Source organism: Camellia sinensis, chromosome 3, assembly GCF_055761805.1.
Source record: "Camellia sinensis isolate YWXY chromosome 3, ASM5576180v1, whole genome shotgun sequence".
NCBI lineage: Eukaryota > Viridiplantae > Streptophyta > Magnoliopsida > Ericales > Theaceae > Camellia > Camellia sinensis.
In genome coordinates, this window is record NC_138963.1 from 13,328,883 (window position 1) to 13,347,667 (window position 18,785).

The 18,785-nt window shown below is 41.5% G+C and overlaps 2 protein-coding genes across 2 annotated transcripts; both read right to left on the bottom strand.

Annotated features, from left to right (window-relative positions):
• Window positions 1–6,363: 6,363 nt before the first annotated feature.
• On the bottom strand, window positions 6,364–7,176 carry LOC114308021 (UPF0481 protein At3g47200-like). The gene has a single exon (XM_028253518.2). It carries the CDS (start codon window positions 7,174–7,176, stop codon window positions 6,364–6,366), a length of 813 nt encoding a protein of 270 aa, XP_028109319.2.
• A 6,144-nt stretch (window positions 7,177–13,320) lies between these two features.
• Window positions 13,321–14,109, bottom strand: LOC114308020 (UPF0481 protein At3g47200-like). The gene has a single exon (XM_028253517.2). It carries the CDS (start codon window positions 14,107–14,109, stop codon window positions 13,321–13,323), a length of 789 nt encoding a protein of 262 aa, XP_028109318.2.
• Between the last annotated feature and the right edge of the window lie 4,676 nt (window positions 14,110–18,785).

An 18,785-nucleotide genomic window follows, 5' to 3' on the forward strand; every position in this document is an offset into this window, starting at 1 on the left:
ACAACGGGTGAGTTTGCAGCCCGAGATGAAAGGGTGTCAGCCTACGCAAAGGAAGTCAATAGGTTAGTAGCCTTGTTTCAGAATTACCGACTACATCAAGTTAGCTGAGATGATAACAGTTACGCCGATGCACTGGCCAATCTGGCCAGTGCAAGGAAAAGCAAGGACGATAATGGTCGAATACCTGTCGGGCCCGAGCATTGAACCACTACTCGCAGAGCACGAAGCAATGTGTGTGGATATGGGACCAAGTTAGATGGATACAATTGTAGCATTCTTAAAGGAAGGGAAGCTGCCAGATGACCACAAAGAGGCACACAAGATTAGATTGAAGTCGGCAAGATTCAGTCTGACAGCAGAAGGACATCTCTACAGAAGATCCTTCACTGGACCCCTTTTGAGGTGTGTACATCCTTTATAAGTTGAAGATTTTTTATATGAAATAAATGAAGGAATTTGTGGAAGCCATGCTGGGGCAGATGACTTGCCCATAGGGCCATTACGCAGGGATATTGGTGGCCCTACATGTAGAGAGATGCAGAAGCCTATGTGAAAAAATGTGAAAAGTGCCAAAGGTTTGCACCTCTGATACACCAACCAGCAGCAGACCTGAATCCAGTATCCAGTCCTTGGCCATTTGCCTAATGGGGCATGGATCTCGTTGGGCAACTGCCCCAAGCAACTGGACAAAGGAAGTACTTGCTGGTAGCAACAGATTACTTCACCAAATGGATAAAAGCTGAGCCCCTGGCCAAGATCCGAGATGTGGATGTGAAGAACTTCATATAGAGAAGTATCATTACCAGATTTGGGATTCCAAGAGCGATAGTTGCCGACAATGGAACACAATTTGATAGCAAGCTAATCAAAAGCTTATGTGCAAAATTCAAGATCAAAAATTATTTTTCAACACCAAGCTTTCCTCAAAGCAATGGACAAGTAGAAGCATCCAACAAAGTTATCCTGGATGGAATAAAGAAGAGGCTGCAAGCAGCGAAAGGAAAATGGGTGGATGAGCTGCCAAGTGTACTTTGGGTATATCGGACTACGCCGAGAAGATCAACAAGGGAATCTCCCTTTGCCATGGCTTATGGCACAGAAGCTGTCATTCCACTAGAGGTCGGCATCCCAGGGATCAGAACCTAGGGAGTAGAGAATGAGACTAATGATGTACTCTTAGCCCGAGATCTGGATGTACTAGAAGAAAGAAGGGAAAGAGCTGCAATTCAGCTAGCAGCATACCAGCAGCAGGTTGCCAGGGCTTACAATAAAAGGGTTAACCCAAGGGAGTTCCAAGTCGGCGACCTAGTCTTGAGAAAAGTCGTCAGTATTAAGAAGGATCCTAGGGAGGGCAAGCTTGGCCCAAATTGGGAAAGACCCTGCAGAATTATTTCGATATTGGGTAATGGGGCATATCAGCTTGAAGATAATGGAGGCGAAGAGTTGCCAAGACCTTGGAATACTTGTAATCTGAAATTTTTCTATCATTAGATTTTCCTTATTTTTTGCCGACATAATGAATAAAATTTTAGCAGCATTCTTCTACATTTATGACTGATAAGATACTCACCGATGTTTCTGGAATACATGTATAATGAGAACCCAAGTGGAACTTTGGTTCACATTAGGGGGCAGAGAGAAGAAAAATGGTTTTAACACTTGTTGAAGCTTAAGAAAAGTTTACAAGTTGAAGTTAAACCGAGATGATGTTTAACACTTGTTGAAACTTGAGAAAGGTTTACAAGTTGAAGTTAAACCGAGATAACGTTTAACACTTGTTGAAACTTGAGAAAAATTTACAAGTTAAAGTTAAACCGAAATGATGTTTAAACACTTGTTGAAACTTGAGAAAAGTTTACAAGTTAAAGTTAAACCGAAACGATGTTTAACACTTGTTGAAACTTGAGAAAAGTTTACAAGTTAAAGTTAAATCGAAATGATGTTTAACACTTGTTGAAACTTGAGAAAAGTTTACAAGTTGAAGTTAAACCGAGATGATGTTTAACACTTGTTGAAACTTAAGAAAAGTTTACAAGTTCAAATTAAACCGAAATAATGTTTAAACACTTGTTGAAACTTGAGAAAAGTTTACAAGTTGAAATTAAACTGAAATTACGTTTAACACTTGTTGAAACTTGAGAAAAGTTTACAAGTCAAAGTTAAACCGAGGTGATGTTTAACACTTGTTCAAACTTGAGAAAAAGTTTATAAGTTGAAGTTTGACTAAGGTGAAACACTTGTTGAAATTTTATGAAAAAATTTTACAAGCGGAAACCAAGGTCATGCTAAGAAAAGTACTTGGATACTCGCCGAGGTAAATCATCAGTTTGTATAACCGAGGTGTTCCACCCCAAGAAGGTTGCACAAAGATTAAAATGAATATTAAAGATATGCGAAATACTCTAAGTATGGAATAACACAAGAGCAATACAGAGAAGACAAAGATACAAGCATTCAAAAAAAAGAGTTATATTAAAAAGCTGACATATCGGCCAAAGCTTACACTGTTTTAAAAGAAAAACAAAAGTACACAATACAAAGGAAAAACACATCAAAGTAAAGACTCTTTGGTAACAACAGATGGTTGGGTCTGAAGTTCGGACGACTGTTGGGAAGATACCTCGGCAGCCTTTTCCCCCGCAAGTTCGGCATCAATTTCTTGAAGTGTTTCATCAATGCTCCTGTCGGCAAGGGTCACGTCGGCTGATGTCTTCCCAGCTGTAGCATCTTTAGGAACCTCCTCACCCTCCTCATCTTGAGTCAAGTCCAGGACTTGCTCATCCAGAGAAGGGGACTTGGTCCCAGCCGCCTCTTTTGATTTCCTCACCAAGGTCTCCTCCTCGGACTCAGATTCGCCGTCGGATTGAGTTAGAGTTGGAGGGAATGGAAGAGGAATGACGTCAGCGTTCCTGAAGGGCGAGTCCTCGGGGATTTCAAGCTTTTTTAGAAGAGATATCCAACCAAGGGTGAAACCCTTGTTGCATGCCTGCTTCACCTGCTTTTCATAGTCAGTCGTGACATCGGCCACCCCCTCATTGTAGCCCTTCTCATCGGCTGCCTTGAGCTCGGCGTCCTTCGTGGCCAAGGCCTCTTGCAATTCTTTTTGGGCCTGGGCCATTTTCTCCTCGACATCCTTCTTTTCGGCCTCAAGCAACTTCTTCATGGCCTCAGCAGAATTCGCCTTTTCTTCGGCATCGTTTTGAGCTTTGATGGCAACCTCGGCCTAATCCTCCAAAGTCTTCATCTTTGACTACAGATTTTTGTTAGTCTTTTGCAGACTGGAGACCTCTCTATTCTTGTCGGCCAGCTCCTGCCGACTCTCAAAGGCTTGCACTGAGAAAGAATGAGCATGCTAGATGGCCTGAAAGTAAACAGAAGTTATTAGAAAATATTGCAAGTATGTAATGAAGAGAAAGAAAGAAAAATTACCCAATAAAGAGACTTACCTGAACAGAATGCTGGAGCATCAGAGCATAGTTCTCATATTCGCTCATCTCAGCGTTTCGGTCAAGATCGCCGGGAAGGAGCAGAACAGTACTATGGGCGACGGCGACATTAATGTCGTTGGCACTGTCGCTAGCCTTAACTGGCTTATCTTCCAATGTGATTTGGGGGGCCTAGGGGGCATCGTGCTTTGAAGACCCTGAGGTGGTTGTAGCAGATGACCTCGGCCTCTTTGATCGGGTAGACTCAGATGGTTGGGCCTCGGCAGGCCTCTTCTCCGCTGCAGAGTGGGACTTATCACTCTTAGCCAGTTTGGAGATCGGCAAGGTGTCCTCAGTATCAACTTGAGTCACCTTTGCCTTTGGCTGAGCCTTCTTTATCCTTTTCTGCTTTGGCTTTGGAGGTTGGGTTGGGGCTGGTTGAGCATCAACAGAGGATGGAATGTTGGCCAAAAGATCCTTGGCGACTGTTTTTTGACGGCCCATTTCAGCAGCAAAAATCGTTCGTCGTCGACGTTGGTGTTGAGATGACGAGATCAGATATGGAGCCAAGGTTGACGGCTGATCTGCTGGGTCAGAAGTTGATCCTTGATCTGGCCGAGATGAGGAAGCAGATTGAGGAGTTGTAGCAGAAGGCGAAGAAAGGCTTTTCTTCTTCTTCTTGGGAACGTTGGGGAGAGTTGACTTGTAGGTAGGAATGAAATTGAGTAGAAGAGGGGCCTTCCGTTTGTGGACTGGCAGATCCAAAAGCTTTCTCAAGTCTTTGCTGGGAAAGAAAGACTGACGGAAGCCCTTTGGTGGCTGAGGGAGAGCTGCAAGAAAGGCAGACATTAGAGACAGATAAAGTATTGAATACTTTAAAAACAAGTTAATATGAACACAGGGCTTTTACCATTGCCCTTTACAAAAACTGATCGAGGAAGAGGGTAAAGATGGAGGTCCTTATTTGGAGCGAACTCCCAGTTCCCGGAGGTAATGAAGTAGTCGTCTCCAGCTCCCTTGTTGGAGTTTGGGAGGTCGGCTACGATTTTGTACTCTGCAGATCTCGGCTTGAGGTAATAAACGTAGCCCGTATCTTTTTTGAGGCCACACATGGTATAGCAAATCTGGATATCGACTAAGGTAAGCCTAACGTTTTCTTGTTTGGCTAAGGCTATGATACCATTAATAACTCGGTAGGAGTTGATGGCAAGCTGCATTGGATTCAACTTATAATAGTGAATGATCTCATGAAAAAGGATATTGAGTAGGAGCCGAAGTCCGCACTCGATGAAAGCTACAATAGGAAGGGGCATGGAATCAGCTGTGGACATGATGGAGTCATTCTCCCTAGCCAACCTCAGATGAATGTCGGCCGGGATGTCAAACTCCTGCCTAAAGTGCTCTAATTTGCTCGGGGTATCTACCCTATGCTTCCACATACCCATGATATCTGCTTAACCGAAGGGGTTGGATTTCAGAAGGGTGTGTTTCTAAAGGGTTTTATGGACCTCGGCTAAAGCTTGAAGATACACAGAATCTGTGGGGAATCGTTTCAATTTTCCCTAAACAATTGTTTTGAGTTCTACAAACAAATCCCAAACCTAGATCTATGGAAACGAAGATTGAAGGCACGAATCTGGAAAATAGAAAAGCAAGAACGCGCTTCAGAATCAAGAACAGAGATGGACTATCAAGAACATTGTAAGTACGAAGGGTATTAGGTCAAGAACAGTGGCAAAAGTGCGGAAAAGTTGTGAGCAATACGAGTATTCAAGACATGAGCAAAAAACAAAATCGTGAAATAAATACGCTTAGAAACATGATTCATGAATCAAATATTTAAGTAAAACAGCAATGGCGATGAAGCAAAATTTCTTGGAGCACAACAAGAATTAAAACCAGGAGGAATGGTGACTTACCAGAGAAAAGAAGCTGATGTTGAGATCGTCGGAGTCAAAAGAACGGCGGCAGCGGAGCAGATTAGCAAGAACCTCGCCGTAGGAAATGAACAGAGCAAGTTGCAGAGCTTTGGAAGCTTGAGGAATGAAGGATCTTGAAGGGAAAAGTTAGAAAGAGAAAAAAGCTTCAGACGCGAAAGTGAAAAAGTGAAGAGATGAAGAGAGAGGGAATTGATTTTTGTTAAAACACAGAAACGGCGGCAAAGAGGTTATTAATGTGCCTAGAAGAACGTATGTGTCAGGCAGCGCATGCAAAAATGATTTGATTTACAGGCATGTATCTAGTACAGTCTAGTGAGAAAAAGACGCGTGGCTGAAAACGGTTGAGTTGTTATGCACGATAACTCATACGCATGAAAGAGCACTTGGAAATTCTTGTTCTGTAAAAGGCATGTCGGCCTGAATGACGATCTCGACTGAGATGTGTTAAGCTGACATAATGATAGGAAGTACCGATATAGGTTCCATCACCTCAGAATGCTGAGGTAATAGAACCTAGGGGGCAGTTGTGGGGATATATTTTTAGAGTACCAACACGTGGCCAAGGTGATGCCGACGTGTCAGCCGAGGTGCCACGTGTCCGGGTCATGACGCCAAGGTGATCTCGGCAAGGCCGAGGTTATCTCCGAAGATATCGGAATCCGAGATAAGTGGATAAGGCACAAGAGTCCTAGAATGAGGAAGGACTTTAGAATGGATAAGGATAACCCTCTTAGGGAGTTTATCTTTATCTATTGGAGAGTCCAGAATAAGTACTAAGCAGAAGTCCATTGAAGCTAGGCTTCTGTTGGGACAAGGATTGAGCCAACTATAAAAGAAAAGCACCCCCGATGGGTCTAAAGTACGCAATTTATACTCTGAACAGTGAGTTTAACACTATTGATTATCTTTGAGAGATATACTGACTTGATCGTCGGAGTGCCCCCGGGTGGACGAACCACCATCGAAATCTTCTCTTTCTGTTGTAGGTCAGACAGGTGCTATCTATTTTGCCAATGCTTTCCAGATGAATACTGAGTTGACAGTGTGGTCGGAAAATCACTCACACAGTAGTTATCTATGATTTTAGCCCTTTCAAGCACTTGGACATCTTTATGAGTGTTTATGAGTGTATCCAGAAGGACTGCATACGATGCGAAGTAACGTTTGATAACATCACCATGGCAACACTGCTCAAAAGCAATGAGGTTTCTCAAGAATGGCTCGGAGGAGTCATATAGCTTCAACTTTGGGATTTCAAAATAAGCTCTATCAAAAGGACCTTCAGGATTCTGAAACCTGACCTCAGTACCTACTCTAAACTTGACTCCTGCATAATCGAGGTCTGATGCACAAGGCATGACCAGGCTGCCTGGGTTTTGTTCTTGTGGTTTTGCATAGTGGTTGTGTAGAATATGAAGGATATGACAATATTCGTTGTTCTTTGGTGGTGGTGGTAGTGGTAGTGTTGTTCTGTTGTTTCCTGAATCCCACATGTTACCAAAATATGGAATGACATAGTCAGTAAGAGTTCCTTGCCGTGCACCAGCTATATGAGCCACGGTGAGGTCGAACAGTTTGTTGAGGACAAAGAACGGAAGCTGGCTCTCAAGCAGTAGCAAGTCATGTCGAACGTAGATGGGCATCAGAATACTATCCAAAATAGGATCAATGCCATCATTGGGCTTCCCATGGTAATTAACATAGAGAAGTTCTAGTATGAAACAACCATCAATCACCAACATCTGTTCAATCAGCTGATCATCAACTTCTTCCGCATAGCATTTCTTGGCTTCATCCAATACCTTTCTCATTTCGCTTACACATTCCATTAGCACCGTGGATTTACACTGCTCTTCCGATCCACCCTTCTCCAAGGACCAAATTCTACCAAAGAGGGAATTCACGTAACTCATTTTGACGTCCTGCATATGATTTGCGAATGTGTGGGTCCTTGCTGTGAAGAGGCCCAACAGAGACCAAGCAAGGTGTATACGCACTTTCTTTCAGCTTACGAATCTCCTCTGGGACCCTGTAAATGCTAGCGGAAGAAAATTTCGATTGAGTCTTGCGTGCCGCTTCAACCATTTTCTTATTAATGTCCTCTGTGACAAGCCTCTGAATCTCTTCCTCACTGGTACAGTAGTACTCATTCCTTTCACTTCGTTCAATTGGGACGGAAATGGGACCGCCATTGATCGACGACATTGACAAGCAATTATCTTCCTCCATATCGATCTTAGGTAGTGTAGTGCTCAATTTGGATGGGGAAAAAAAAAAATTTGGCTCAAGATTTCTGGGTTTTTAGGCAGGCAATCCCTACTGGCACCTCTCTCTCTCTCTATATATATATATAGATCGTTTTTATTCGTTTCTTTAATCAACAAAAGTTTTTCCTTAGGCATTAAGCCATTATTGGCATAGTTACTTTGCTTGAAAATTTGTCAACAGTGTGATACCACTTTGTTAAAAAGAAAAATTTGGACTTCACTCACACAACATAAAACTAGGGAGAGAAGTGAATATAGTAAGAAAATACTTTTGTAATTTTTATTTTCATTACTGTTGGGGGTGGGAATGGAGTACAGTTTAATTTGCTATTGAAATTTTATGGATATTTAATTTTATAAAAAATAATGATGCAAAACGAAAAAATCGAGGATAAAATTGATAATTAATAGTATAAGAAATAAACTACAGATACTACATGTGTGATTTGATATTTTAGAAACACGTCCTTAGACACTAACATTGTTACAATTCTTGTTGTACAAGTACAAAACAAAATGATAGCAAGTAAAGGAGGATGACTTGCATTGATCTAGATCATGCAAAACATAATGGTATAGTAATTATCTAGTAACACTGGCGAACTATTGATCATTCCCATTATTCACCGAAACAAACTGTGAAGGAATTGTGTCACTGAGATGCTAAAAATGATAAAGGCAATGCAGAAAGCAATGAGTGTCCATGGCGTAGAAAAATACTTATGTCTCATTTGTGCCATAAACGCAGTCCAACAACAATTGCTGGATATCGATTTTGTTCAAGCGACAAAAGCTCTCAAAGTTGCCGTGGAGTTGGATATCGATTTTGTTTGTAATGAAGACGCTTGCCTCCAAGACTTCGTCTCTAGTGAAATTTTGAACCGCAAAAGATTTCATAAATCAACCAAAAGAAAGAAATGAGGATGCTTTCATGGAATGCAAGAGGCCTCAGGAAAACAGAGAAGCGGCGGAGAACTAAAGATCTAATTTTGTCAAGGACAATTGATGTAGTGTTTATCCAAAAAAAAAACAGAGCTATTTGGGTTTTGGAGCCAAAAATCAGATCATTTTGGGCTAATGGGAAGCTATAGCATCATAGGGTCTATCAGGAGGCCTCATCACAATTTGGGACTCTGCTACTAGTTCAATATATTAAACAGTGAAAAAGCTAGAAATCCCTAGATATTTATTGAGTTGTCATTATGTATCAATTTTAACGAGTAAAACAATCCCAATCAAACAATCAAGACAAATCAACACAATGATTTTAACATGGAAAAATCACAATTAGAGTGACTCCAATTGTGATAAAAAAATCACGGGCAAAAATCACAAAACAATCTACTAAAAAGACATAAAGGAATTACACAAGTATACTCTCAATTACCTAGCGAATCCACGCTCAAATTGAACCAACCTCTATATGTCTCTTCCAGCCCTGTCTTCACCTTGGAATTTTCTTTCCGAACGTTGAATCCACAACGCCGATGTCGAATCACGACGATGAGCCACTCTAGAATCCACCAAAGCTTCAGGCTCGAATTCTCCAGAATCCACCGAAGAACAACTCTATCTTTGTGTAGAATAATCAAACAATCCTTTGATGTATGCTTCTTATACCATGAGTTGAATACTCAATCAAAACATCAAAAAAAACTAGCAAAAGTGCAAATACAAGTATAACTGAAAGGAGTTTTGTCAAACGGGATTGCCAAGAATAAAAACCTAACAAACAGTATTGAGATCGAGCTGAACAACAAAGCCAAAATCAACAAAGCTGTAAATTGAAAGAAATGAAGCTGTAATCATCGAGGGGTGAGGGAGAATGATGTCGTCTCTCTGGGTCGAAAGAAATGAAGCTGGTGGAAGATTTATTTGTGAGGAGTGGATCTGAAGAGGGATTATTTTTAGTGCTTTGCTCATTCACCATATTCCAGAGCTATAATATTTTTGCTTGAAAAAGGGATGGGTCAAATTTGTGTCATGTGACCTGAAGTTAGTGGAGAAGTTTATGGAGTTAGTGTGGGTCCTCAAAAGGTAATGCGGCGATTAGTGGAGATGTTTCTTAACGGAGATAAAAGGAGTCTTGGGTGCTAGTCTGCTGCTTCAATCAATTGTGGAGTGTCTTCTTGGCTTTTTATTTTGCTTGCTTTTCTTCTGTTTTCTATTTTTTAGCTTTTAAATCAAAAAAATCATGAGATTGAGGAATTGGCTGGTTGGGTGTGAGTTGCAGTAGTAGATGAGTCTGTTCACTCTTTGTTTCTCTCCGTGCACTTTGTTGGGATCTGGGATCCCGCCCAAGACCTTATAGAAATTATTCCATGCAGAAAAACACACCCACACTCAAGGAGACACAATATTTAACGTGGTTCGGCCTCAATGCCTACGTCCACGGGAGAGTAGCCGGTTATCACTATAACAATGGAGATATTACAGAAAGATTACAATAGAGGAGAAGCTCACACTCTCCTCACTCACCCATTCACCCGTCTCCCTCGCTCACACCGAGGGAGACGGTCTCTCCGCCTCACATATCTCACTCTTTGTGACTTGCTCTACACTCTCTCTCTCTTAAACTCTCCCCTCAGCCTCCATTTATATACTAACAGAATAGGAGATGAAGAGGGGCTGGCCAGCACATGGCCAGCTTGTGCCAACTCTCTTGTGTGTTGGCTTCACATGGCCAAAGGTTGGCTAACATGGCAGCTCATGTGTGTGTTGGCTTTGCACATTGCCAACTCCTTCTTCACATGGAGAATCACCCCTCACATAGGGTGATGATATCCCACAAATCACCCCCTCAGCCCATGTGAGGTGATCCACTACACACATTACTGCTAATCTTGTCACGCCCAAATTCAACATAGTTTGCATCTCCTCACTGAGACGCTGCATCCCTTGAAAGCTAGAGATAATACACCAGAGATACAGGAGGAGGAGGGAATCCTACATCCTCAACTCAACTCACACCACTCTCTGATTTGGAGAGAACCACTGCTCCTATCTCCTACAGATCTCTTCCACGCTTCCTGTCTCGGATGTCTTCAGCATAGTCTGCATCTCCTCACTGAGATGCTTGCACCCCCTGAAGCTAGAGATAATACACCAGAGATATAAGAGGAGGAGGGAATCCTACATCCTCAACTCAACTCACACCACTCTCTGATTTGGAGAGAGCCTCTGCTCCTATCTCCCACAGATCTCTTCCACGCTTCTATCTCGGATGTCTATACCTACTATGCTTGAACTTGCGCAACCAAGATATCCGACACCCCCTGATTGGATGTCCTGCACCCCCTGCTCGGGATACCCTTGCATTACCGTGCAACTCCTTGCATGATGAACACTGGAGCAACTAGAAAACTTCAAAGTTTGACATATCAACATCCTCAATTTTCCTTGCTCGGAGCTTATTTATGAACTTTCAGCTTTTGCCCTCTGCACTTTGAATAACCTCCTGGCGTTTCCACATACGCTTGTTGTCTGTGCTGCGATCCCTGATGTTCGGTTCTGTCTTACTTGTACGTCCGTACTGATGTTTGACAGTTAGCCCTTCTGCCAAGACAACTTTCACCGGTCTGTACAAGTTACCACTATGCAACTCCGTGCATAGTGCTCGTACTCATGGCTTCTGGTCTCCATGCGTCAAGCTTGCTTGAGAGATCTGCATCAACTCTATTATCTGCTGCCATGGAACTAAAGAAACCACCATAAAGAAAAAAGACTTGGCACTCCTTGACACGCACTCTTGCGTTTTACCTGTCTCAATTTCTCTGTCTGGAAGTTCCTGTGAACTTTCAACAACCCGTTGCTGCATACTCCTCTTGCGCCTCTGTACGATACTCTACCGTACCCTTGCACTGCTGCACGTCTGCATTTGTGCTTCTGCACTTAGTATGCTCCTCTGCAACTATTGTTCTACACGTCCACGTACCACCAGTACTTACTCGTATACAGTAGCTCCAACAACCACAGTATTTCCCTGAGCCTGTACTGGTTGCCAAATCATCTATCCGTCGATGAATGGTCTGCTCTTTTGATTGAACCAGATCCTCCAACGAACTCCGGAGATAATCATCTTTGCAATCCTCTGATCACCCCTGACCAATCCTGATCTCCCTTGATTTGCCATTTGATCAAGCCTGATCTCCTCTGGTCTTCAATGATCTATCTCAATCTGTATCTGGTTGTCCAATCTGGTCTGAATCTGCCCATTCTAACCTCTTCAGTGAATCCGCAGCGTTCCACAATATCCAGCAACCTTCCTTCGAGTATTGAAGATGACAAACACCCATGTTTTGACAATCTTTCCAAACTGTTCAAAATTTCACTATTCTGACCTCGCGGTTGCGTCCGGAGCGGTCCGTTTAGCTAGAACCAATCTTTGCTGCATTTTCGGGGACCTCACTGAAAACTATCCCCGAAAGCTGGGCCACACCACAATTTTCTGAAAATTCTGGACCAAATTGCAATTTTCAGAAGTTCAGGGAATATTCCGTGTACTAACAGAATATTCCGTTTATTGCACCTGATGCCGTACGTCTCTTTAATCTGCCTTCTTTTTACAGAAACTCCGTCTCCAAAATCTGACCGTACGGATGTGTCCGGAATACTCCAAATAGTCGGAAACCTCTATTGGATCACCAAAAACGGACCTCAAATGGCTTCGATCTAGCCAAAACATTTTGTACGCCTCAGATCTGCGGCTGTACCTTCGCCGCAAAGCACTGGATCCTTCCACATGCGGCTGCACCATTGCCGCGTAGCACTGGATCCCTCCCTGTATGCTGACGTGGCAGATGACATGGCTGTCACGCGTCACTGACCTGGCTGCTGACGCTTCTGCTGACGGGGCTGCCACGTGGATGACACGTGGCGTTGATGATGACACGTCGCTGCTGACGTGGTACGCGCGTGCCTTACACGCGCCTTCCCCCACTTACCTTCGTCCTTCCGCCGCGCGTGGGGCGCATGCCCGCTCTGATACCAATTCTTGGGATCTGGGATCCCGCCCAAGACCTTATAGAAATTATTCCATGCAGAAAAACACACCCACACTCAAGGAGACACAATATTTAACGTGGTTCGGCCTCAATGCCTACGTCCACGGGAGAGTAGCCGATTATCACTATAACAATGGAGATATTACTGAAAGATTACAATAGAGGAGAAGCTCACACTCTCCTCACTCACCCATTCACCCGTCTCCCTCGCTCACACCGAGGGAGACGGTCTCTCCGCCTCACATATCTCACTCTCTGTGACTTGCTCTACACTCTCTCTCTCTTAAACTCTCCCCTCAACCTCCATTTATATACTAACAGAATAGGAGATGAAGAGGGGCTGGCCAGCACATGGCCAGCTTGTGCCAACTCTCTTGTGTGTTGGCTTCACATGGCCAAAGGTTGGCTAACATGGCAGCTCATGTGTGTGTTGGCTTTGCACATTGCCAACTCCTTCTTCACATGGAGAATCACCCCTCACATGGGGTGATGATATCCCACACACTTTACCATCTTGTATCTTTAATTTCATATTTATAATGAAATTTTTCTTTACCGATCAAATAAAAAAACAATGCTTGCTGAACTCATCAGCTTTCTTGCATGCTTCAGAGAAATAGAACTCTCCCAGAACTACTTCCTTGCAGAGCTTGTTGAAGAGATCGGAGGCCTCTTCATTTGCGCCTTAATAGTTACATATCACTCCGGCTTTTCCAAGCACTCCCACATGTTTTGCATTGTCTATGAGTCTGTCCATAAGGAATGCGTAAGATGTGAATAAGCAAGTAACACCAGGGCAACACTGCTTGAGCGCAATGATGTTTCTCAAGGAAGGCTCAGTGAAATCGTAAATGCAGAGAGATGGGATTTCAAAACATGCTCTGTGACACCATTTGAAAATGCCTCGAGCTCCACTGAATTTAACTTTGAAATTGAACATGCCTTGTTCATTATCGGGCATAAACTTGACTCCTGCGTAGTCGAATTCAGATGCAGAATGCATGAATTCGCTGAGACCACCTTCTTTTGGTAGATCATTATCAGGAAGGTAGTTGTTGTGTAGAAGGTGGAGAATATGATGATTAAATTTCCCACTCTTCTTTGGTATGGTACTGACTTTGCTTTCATAATTCATCGAGTTGCCAAAGTATAAAATGACAAATTGACTAAGCGAAAGACTAATATCCGGTATACGATCCAGGGTGAAGGGGAACAACTTCTCAAGAATAAAGAAAGGACGCTGGTTTTTGAGCAGTATCAAATCGTGTTGAACATTGGCACACATCTGAATGCTGCTAAAAATAGGATCGTCGGTACTAATTTGGTTCTTTTCTTTAGGAGGATAGTTGATAAGGTAATACCTGTAGAGAAGTTCGAGTACGAAACAACCATCAATCAGCAACATCTCCACATCCAGCACGTCTTCAACTTCTAACGCATAGCATTTCTTGGCATCTTCTATCGACTCTTTCATTTCGTCAACACATTAGTTTATCGACTCTGATACCCTGGTGGGCATTCGATGAGAACGGAATTCACATAGCTCATTTTAATGTCCTGCATCGGCGATTTCAGGAAATGATTGATGTTGCTGAGAAGAGGACTGATGGAGACAGGCGAGGGGTGTAGGCACTTTCTTTCAGCTTACGAAGCTCCCCAGGGACCCTGTAAATACAAGCAGAAGATATGGATTTGGTTTTCTTGGAACCTTCAGCAATTTTTTAGTAGATGGAGTCATAGTCCATTGTGGTTGAATTGGTATTGATAGAGAAGATATTAGAGTAAGCAATTAGCTTATACTAAAATGGCTTTTGAATTCTGGGTTTGAGTAAGCAAAGAACTCACTACTGTGATATATGTATACTTAGGTTGTATTATTCTTTTCGAGTAATGCTATACATCATGAAAAAAATTTCATGAAAATGATCATGAAAGATTCTCCACCGTTAGGTTACACATACAAGAAAACACCACACACAAATCAAAGGATGAAAAATCCTCATGAAGCATTTCATAATATTTTTTTCATGATCCCTAACATTATTCTTTTCGGAGTCCAGTAGCATCGAGCCAAAATTGATTGATATATACAAATGGTACTATTTTAAACAACGTGAGTGTTTGTTTATTCACAATTTGCAAGTTGTAACAACCAAAAAATCATGATGTTTCAAGCCTTGCCTTGTGGCAATGACCACAATTTCAAACTGTCTGTGTTCGGCACCTGAATTGTTTATAATTTTATTTATTTATTTATTATGAGAGGATGTGTTAGATTATTTGATATAATTTTTACTTGTAATTTATTATGGGGAAATTTTTTTTTTTGATTACTATAAACTTTTAACTTATATTAAACTGCACTAAACTTACTTTATATTTGACTAAGTTATTGAGTGACATGCACTATATATAATACATGAGATTGAGCCATTTCAAGCAAATGAAATTACCATTCCCAGTAGGACTTTTTAAAAATTATTACATATTAATAAAAAAAATTTATGATTTGAATTATTAATATTTATATTTATTATTTTTTATGACAACCACTAATGTGTAATTCTCTCATTCAATAACAACTACCACATGGAGCAAATGTTCCACGGCTTCTTTATCTTCGTCTTAGCTTCTTTTCTTTAAAATAATTTTTATTGACGAATTCTCGACCTTATGTTGGGTCAAAAGGGAGAGTTAGTGAGTCATGATAGAGACCCCATCTAATCACCACCCCCACAACCCCCACAGACACGTGACGGGTGGTGATTGGAGGAGCAGGAAAAAAAGAAAAAGAAAAAGTAACCAATAAAAGAGAGAGGGGGTCAAAGGGGGTGGGGGAAAATGAGGCATGAAACATTTTTGGGGAGAGAAAATGCCGTATACTTGCAACCACCCACTAATTTTACGTATCGGACAAAGTAAGGACTCAAATATCAGATCTTTTGATTATATATTTGAAAGTTATTGAAAAAACTAAAATTTCGTGATTATATTTCAATTAAATAATGAATATTAATTCTAATTAAACAATCAACAATAAATTAACACAACGATTTAACGTAAAAAAAAAATCACAATTAGAGCGCCTCCAATTGTGATAAAAAAAAAAATTACGGAATCTAGTCTATTTCGTGCAGGAGCGAAATGGTTATTTATACCTAATAATGGGTGAACTACTATTATAGTTGTTGGGTTGGGTTTCCATCCTATGTGGAGGAAGGCCCAAAACATTTAGTAAGCCCATGTAAATTCCAAAGCCCACATGGAGAGGTTCTGTTTTTTGAAAAGATCTGGCCCATAAGTTTAGGGTTACAAACCTTTTCTTTGTACACAAAAAAAGAGACATAGAAGCTGCCACCAAAACAGAGAGGAGAGGAGAAATTCTGTCCAGCAGTGATCAAGCTATCCGATCAACAAGAATCTGTGGTCCGATTGAGCTGAAATTTTGTAGGCGAGTTCACAACTCAAGACTCTAAATTCTGGACGGTGGAGATCACATTTGGAGTTTTCTACTGCTGGTTTTTGGCCCGTGAACAGTACCGTTTTTGGTGAGATTTTTCCTAAACTTTGTAGTTTGATCTTTGGTTGCCAAGGAAGCTTATTTGTAAGTTGTTCTTGATTTTTTGCCTCTAGTTCTATCTAGAGAGAACTCTTGTATACCCATTATTTGTTTATAGTGGAGATATTTGGTAGACTACGATCCCGTGGTTTTTCCTTTCCACATCGGGAAGGTTTTCCACGTTAAAAATTTGTTGTCGCCTTGTTATGTGATTGTTGGATCATCGCTTTCAGATTATTTTCAGAATATATTGTGCTCTATTAAATTACTTCCTGATAGGTTCACACAAAGAGGGAGAATAAACTACTTCCGCTATTTTTGTGCCGAATTCGGATATTTCGAATTGATTTTTTGTTTTGTTTTCTCCCAACATAGTGGTATCAGAGCTTGGTTCATATTTTTGTACATCTTGTGTTGAATAATGGAAGCAAATTTTAGTAGAATGGTTACCTTGAATGGTTCTAATTATCACACATGGAAAGGAAAAATGGAAGACCTCCTTTATGTGAAACAATTTCATCTACCGGTGTTTGCTACTGAAAAATCAGAAAATAAATCTGATGAAGAATGGACATTACTACATCGACAAGTGTGTGGGTACATTAGGCAATGGGTGGATGATAATGTTTTGAATCATATTAATGGAGAGACACATGCCCGTACACTCTGGAACAAACTTGAACAATTGTATGCTCGGAAGACTGGAAACAATAAAATGTTTCTAATAAAGCAATTGATGACCTTGAGATACCAAGATGGAACCCCATTGATAGATCACTTGAACACTTTTCAAGGAGTAATTAATCAGTTGGCTGGAATGGGTATCAAGTTCGACGATGAGGTACAGGGGTTGTGCTTGCTTGGTACATTGCCGGACTCTTGGGAGACATTTAGAATGTCATTATCTAACTCGGCTCCAGATGGTGTAATCAATATGGATCTGGCTAAGAGCAGTATTTTAAATGAAGAGATGAGGAGGAAATCACAGGGATCTTCTTCACAGTCAAAGGTTTTGGTTACAGAAAGGAGGGGGAGAAGCAAGAGCAGAGGTCTGAAGAACAGAGATAGAGGTAGAAGCAAGTCCAACAAGTTTGCTAATGCTAAGTGTTATCATTGTGGCATGAAAGGGCACATCAAGAAACAGTGCAGAAAATTGAAGAGAGAAAACAAGGAGAAAGGGATTGAGCATGATGGAAAGGATAATGATCAAGTTGCCACCGCTACTTCCGAAGACTTTCTCATTGTTTATGATGAAGGTGTTATTAACATAGCATGCCATGAGACCAACTGGGTGATTGATAGTGGTGCCTCTATTCATGCTACATCTCGAAAAGATTTCTTCACATCCTACATACCTGGTGACTTTGGTTCAGTAAAGATGGGTAATGATGGCTTGGCCAAAATTATTGGTGTTGGAGACGTGCACTTGGAGACGAATAATGGCACGAGGTTGGTTCTTAGAGATGTAAAGCATATTCCTGATATCCGTATGAATTTGATTTCTGCAGGTAAACTTGATGATGAAGGGTATTGCAACACTTTCAGTAATAATCAGTGGATGCTCACTAGGGGTGCTATGGTTGTGGCTCGAGGCAAGAAGCATTCTACTTTGTACGTAATGCAAGCAAGGCTCCCCAAAGAAGCTATTAATACAATGGATGATGAGTCTACAGTGGAATTGTGGCATAAAAGGCTTGCTCACATGAGTGAGAAAGGCCTGGCAACATTGGCTAAAAAGAATCTTCTTTCTGGAATGAAGAATGCACTTTTGAAAAGGTGTACTCACTGTTTGGCAGGAAAGCAAAATAGAGTTTCCTTCAAGAGTTCCCCTCCTTCAAGAAAGCCAAATATACTTGATTTGGTATATTCAGATGTCTGTGGTCCTATGAAGACAAGAACACTTGGTGGCTCCCGTTACTTTGTGACCTTCATAGATGATTATTCAAGGAAGTTGTGGGTCTACACTTTAAAAAGCAAAGATCAAGTGTTGGAGACTTTTAAACAATTCCAAGCCTTAGTTGAGAGGCAGACTGGGAAGAAGCTCACGTGCATCAGAACAGATAATAGGGGAGAGCATTGCGGTCCTTTTGATGATTATTGCAGACAACAGGGTATTCGACATCAAAAGACACCCCCGAAGACTCCTCAGTTGAATGGTTTAGCTGAAAGGATGAACAGGACACTAGTTGAAAGAGTTAGATGCTTACTTTCACAGGCACGGTTGCCAAGATCCTTTTGGGGTGAGGCTTTAAGTACAGTTGTACATGTTCTTAATCTCACACCATGTGTTCCTCTTCAGTTCGATGTACCAGACAGAGTTTGGACTGGCAAGGATGTTTCCTATGATCACCTGCGTGTCTTTGGATGTAAAGCATTTGTTCATATTCCCAAAGATGAGAGGTCTAAGCTTGATATGAAGACCCGACAGTGTATTTTTCTAGGCTATGGCCTAGATGAGTTTGGCTACAGGTTATATGATCCAGTTGACAAGAAACTAGTGAGAAGCCGAGATGTTGTATTTATTGAAGATCAAACTATGATATTGAAAAAGCAGATAACACAATGTCCTGGCATAGTGATGGTTTAGTTGA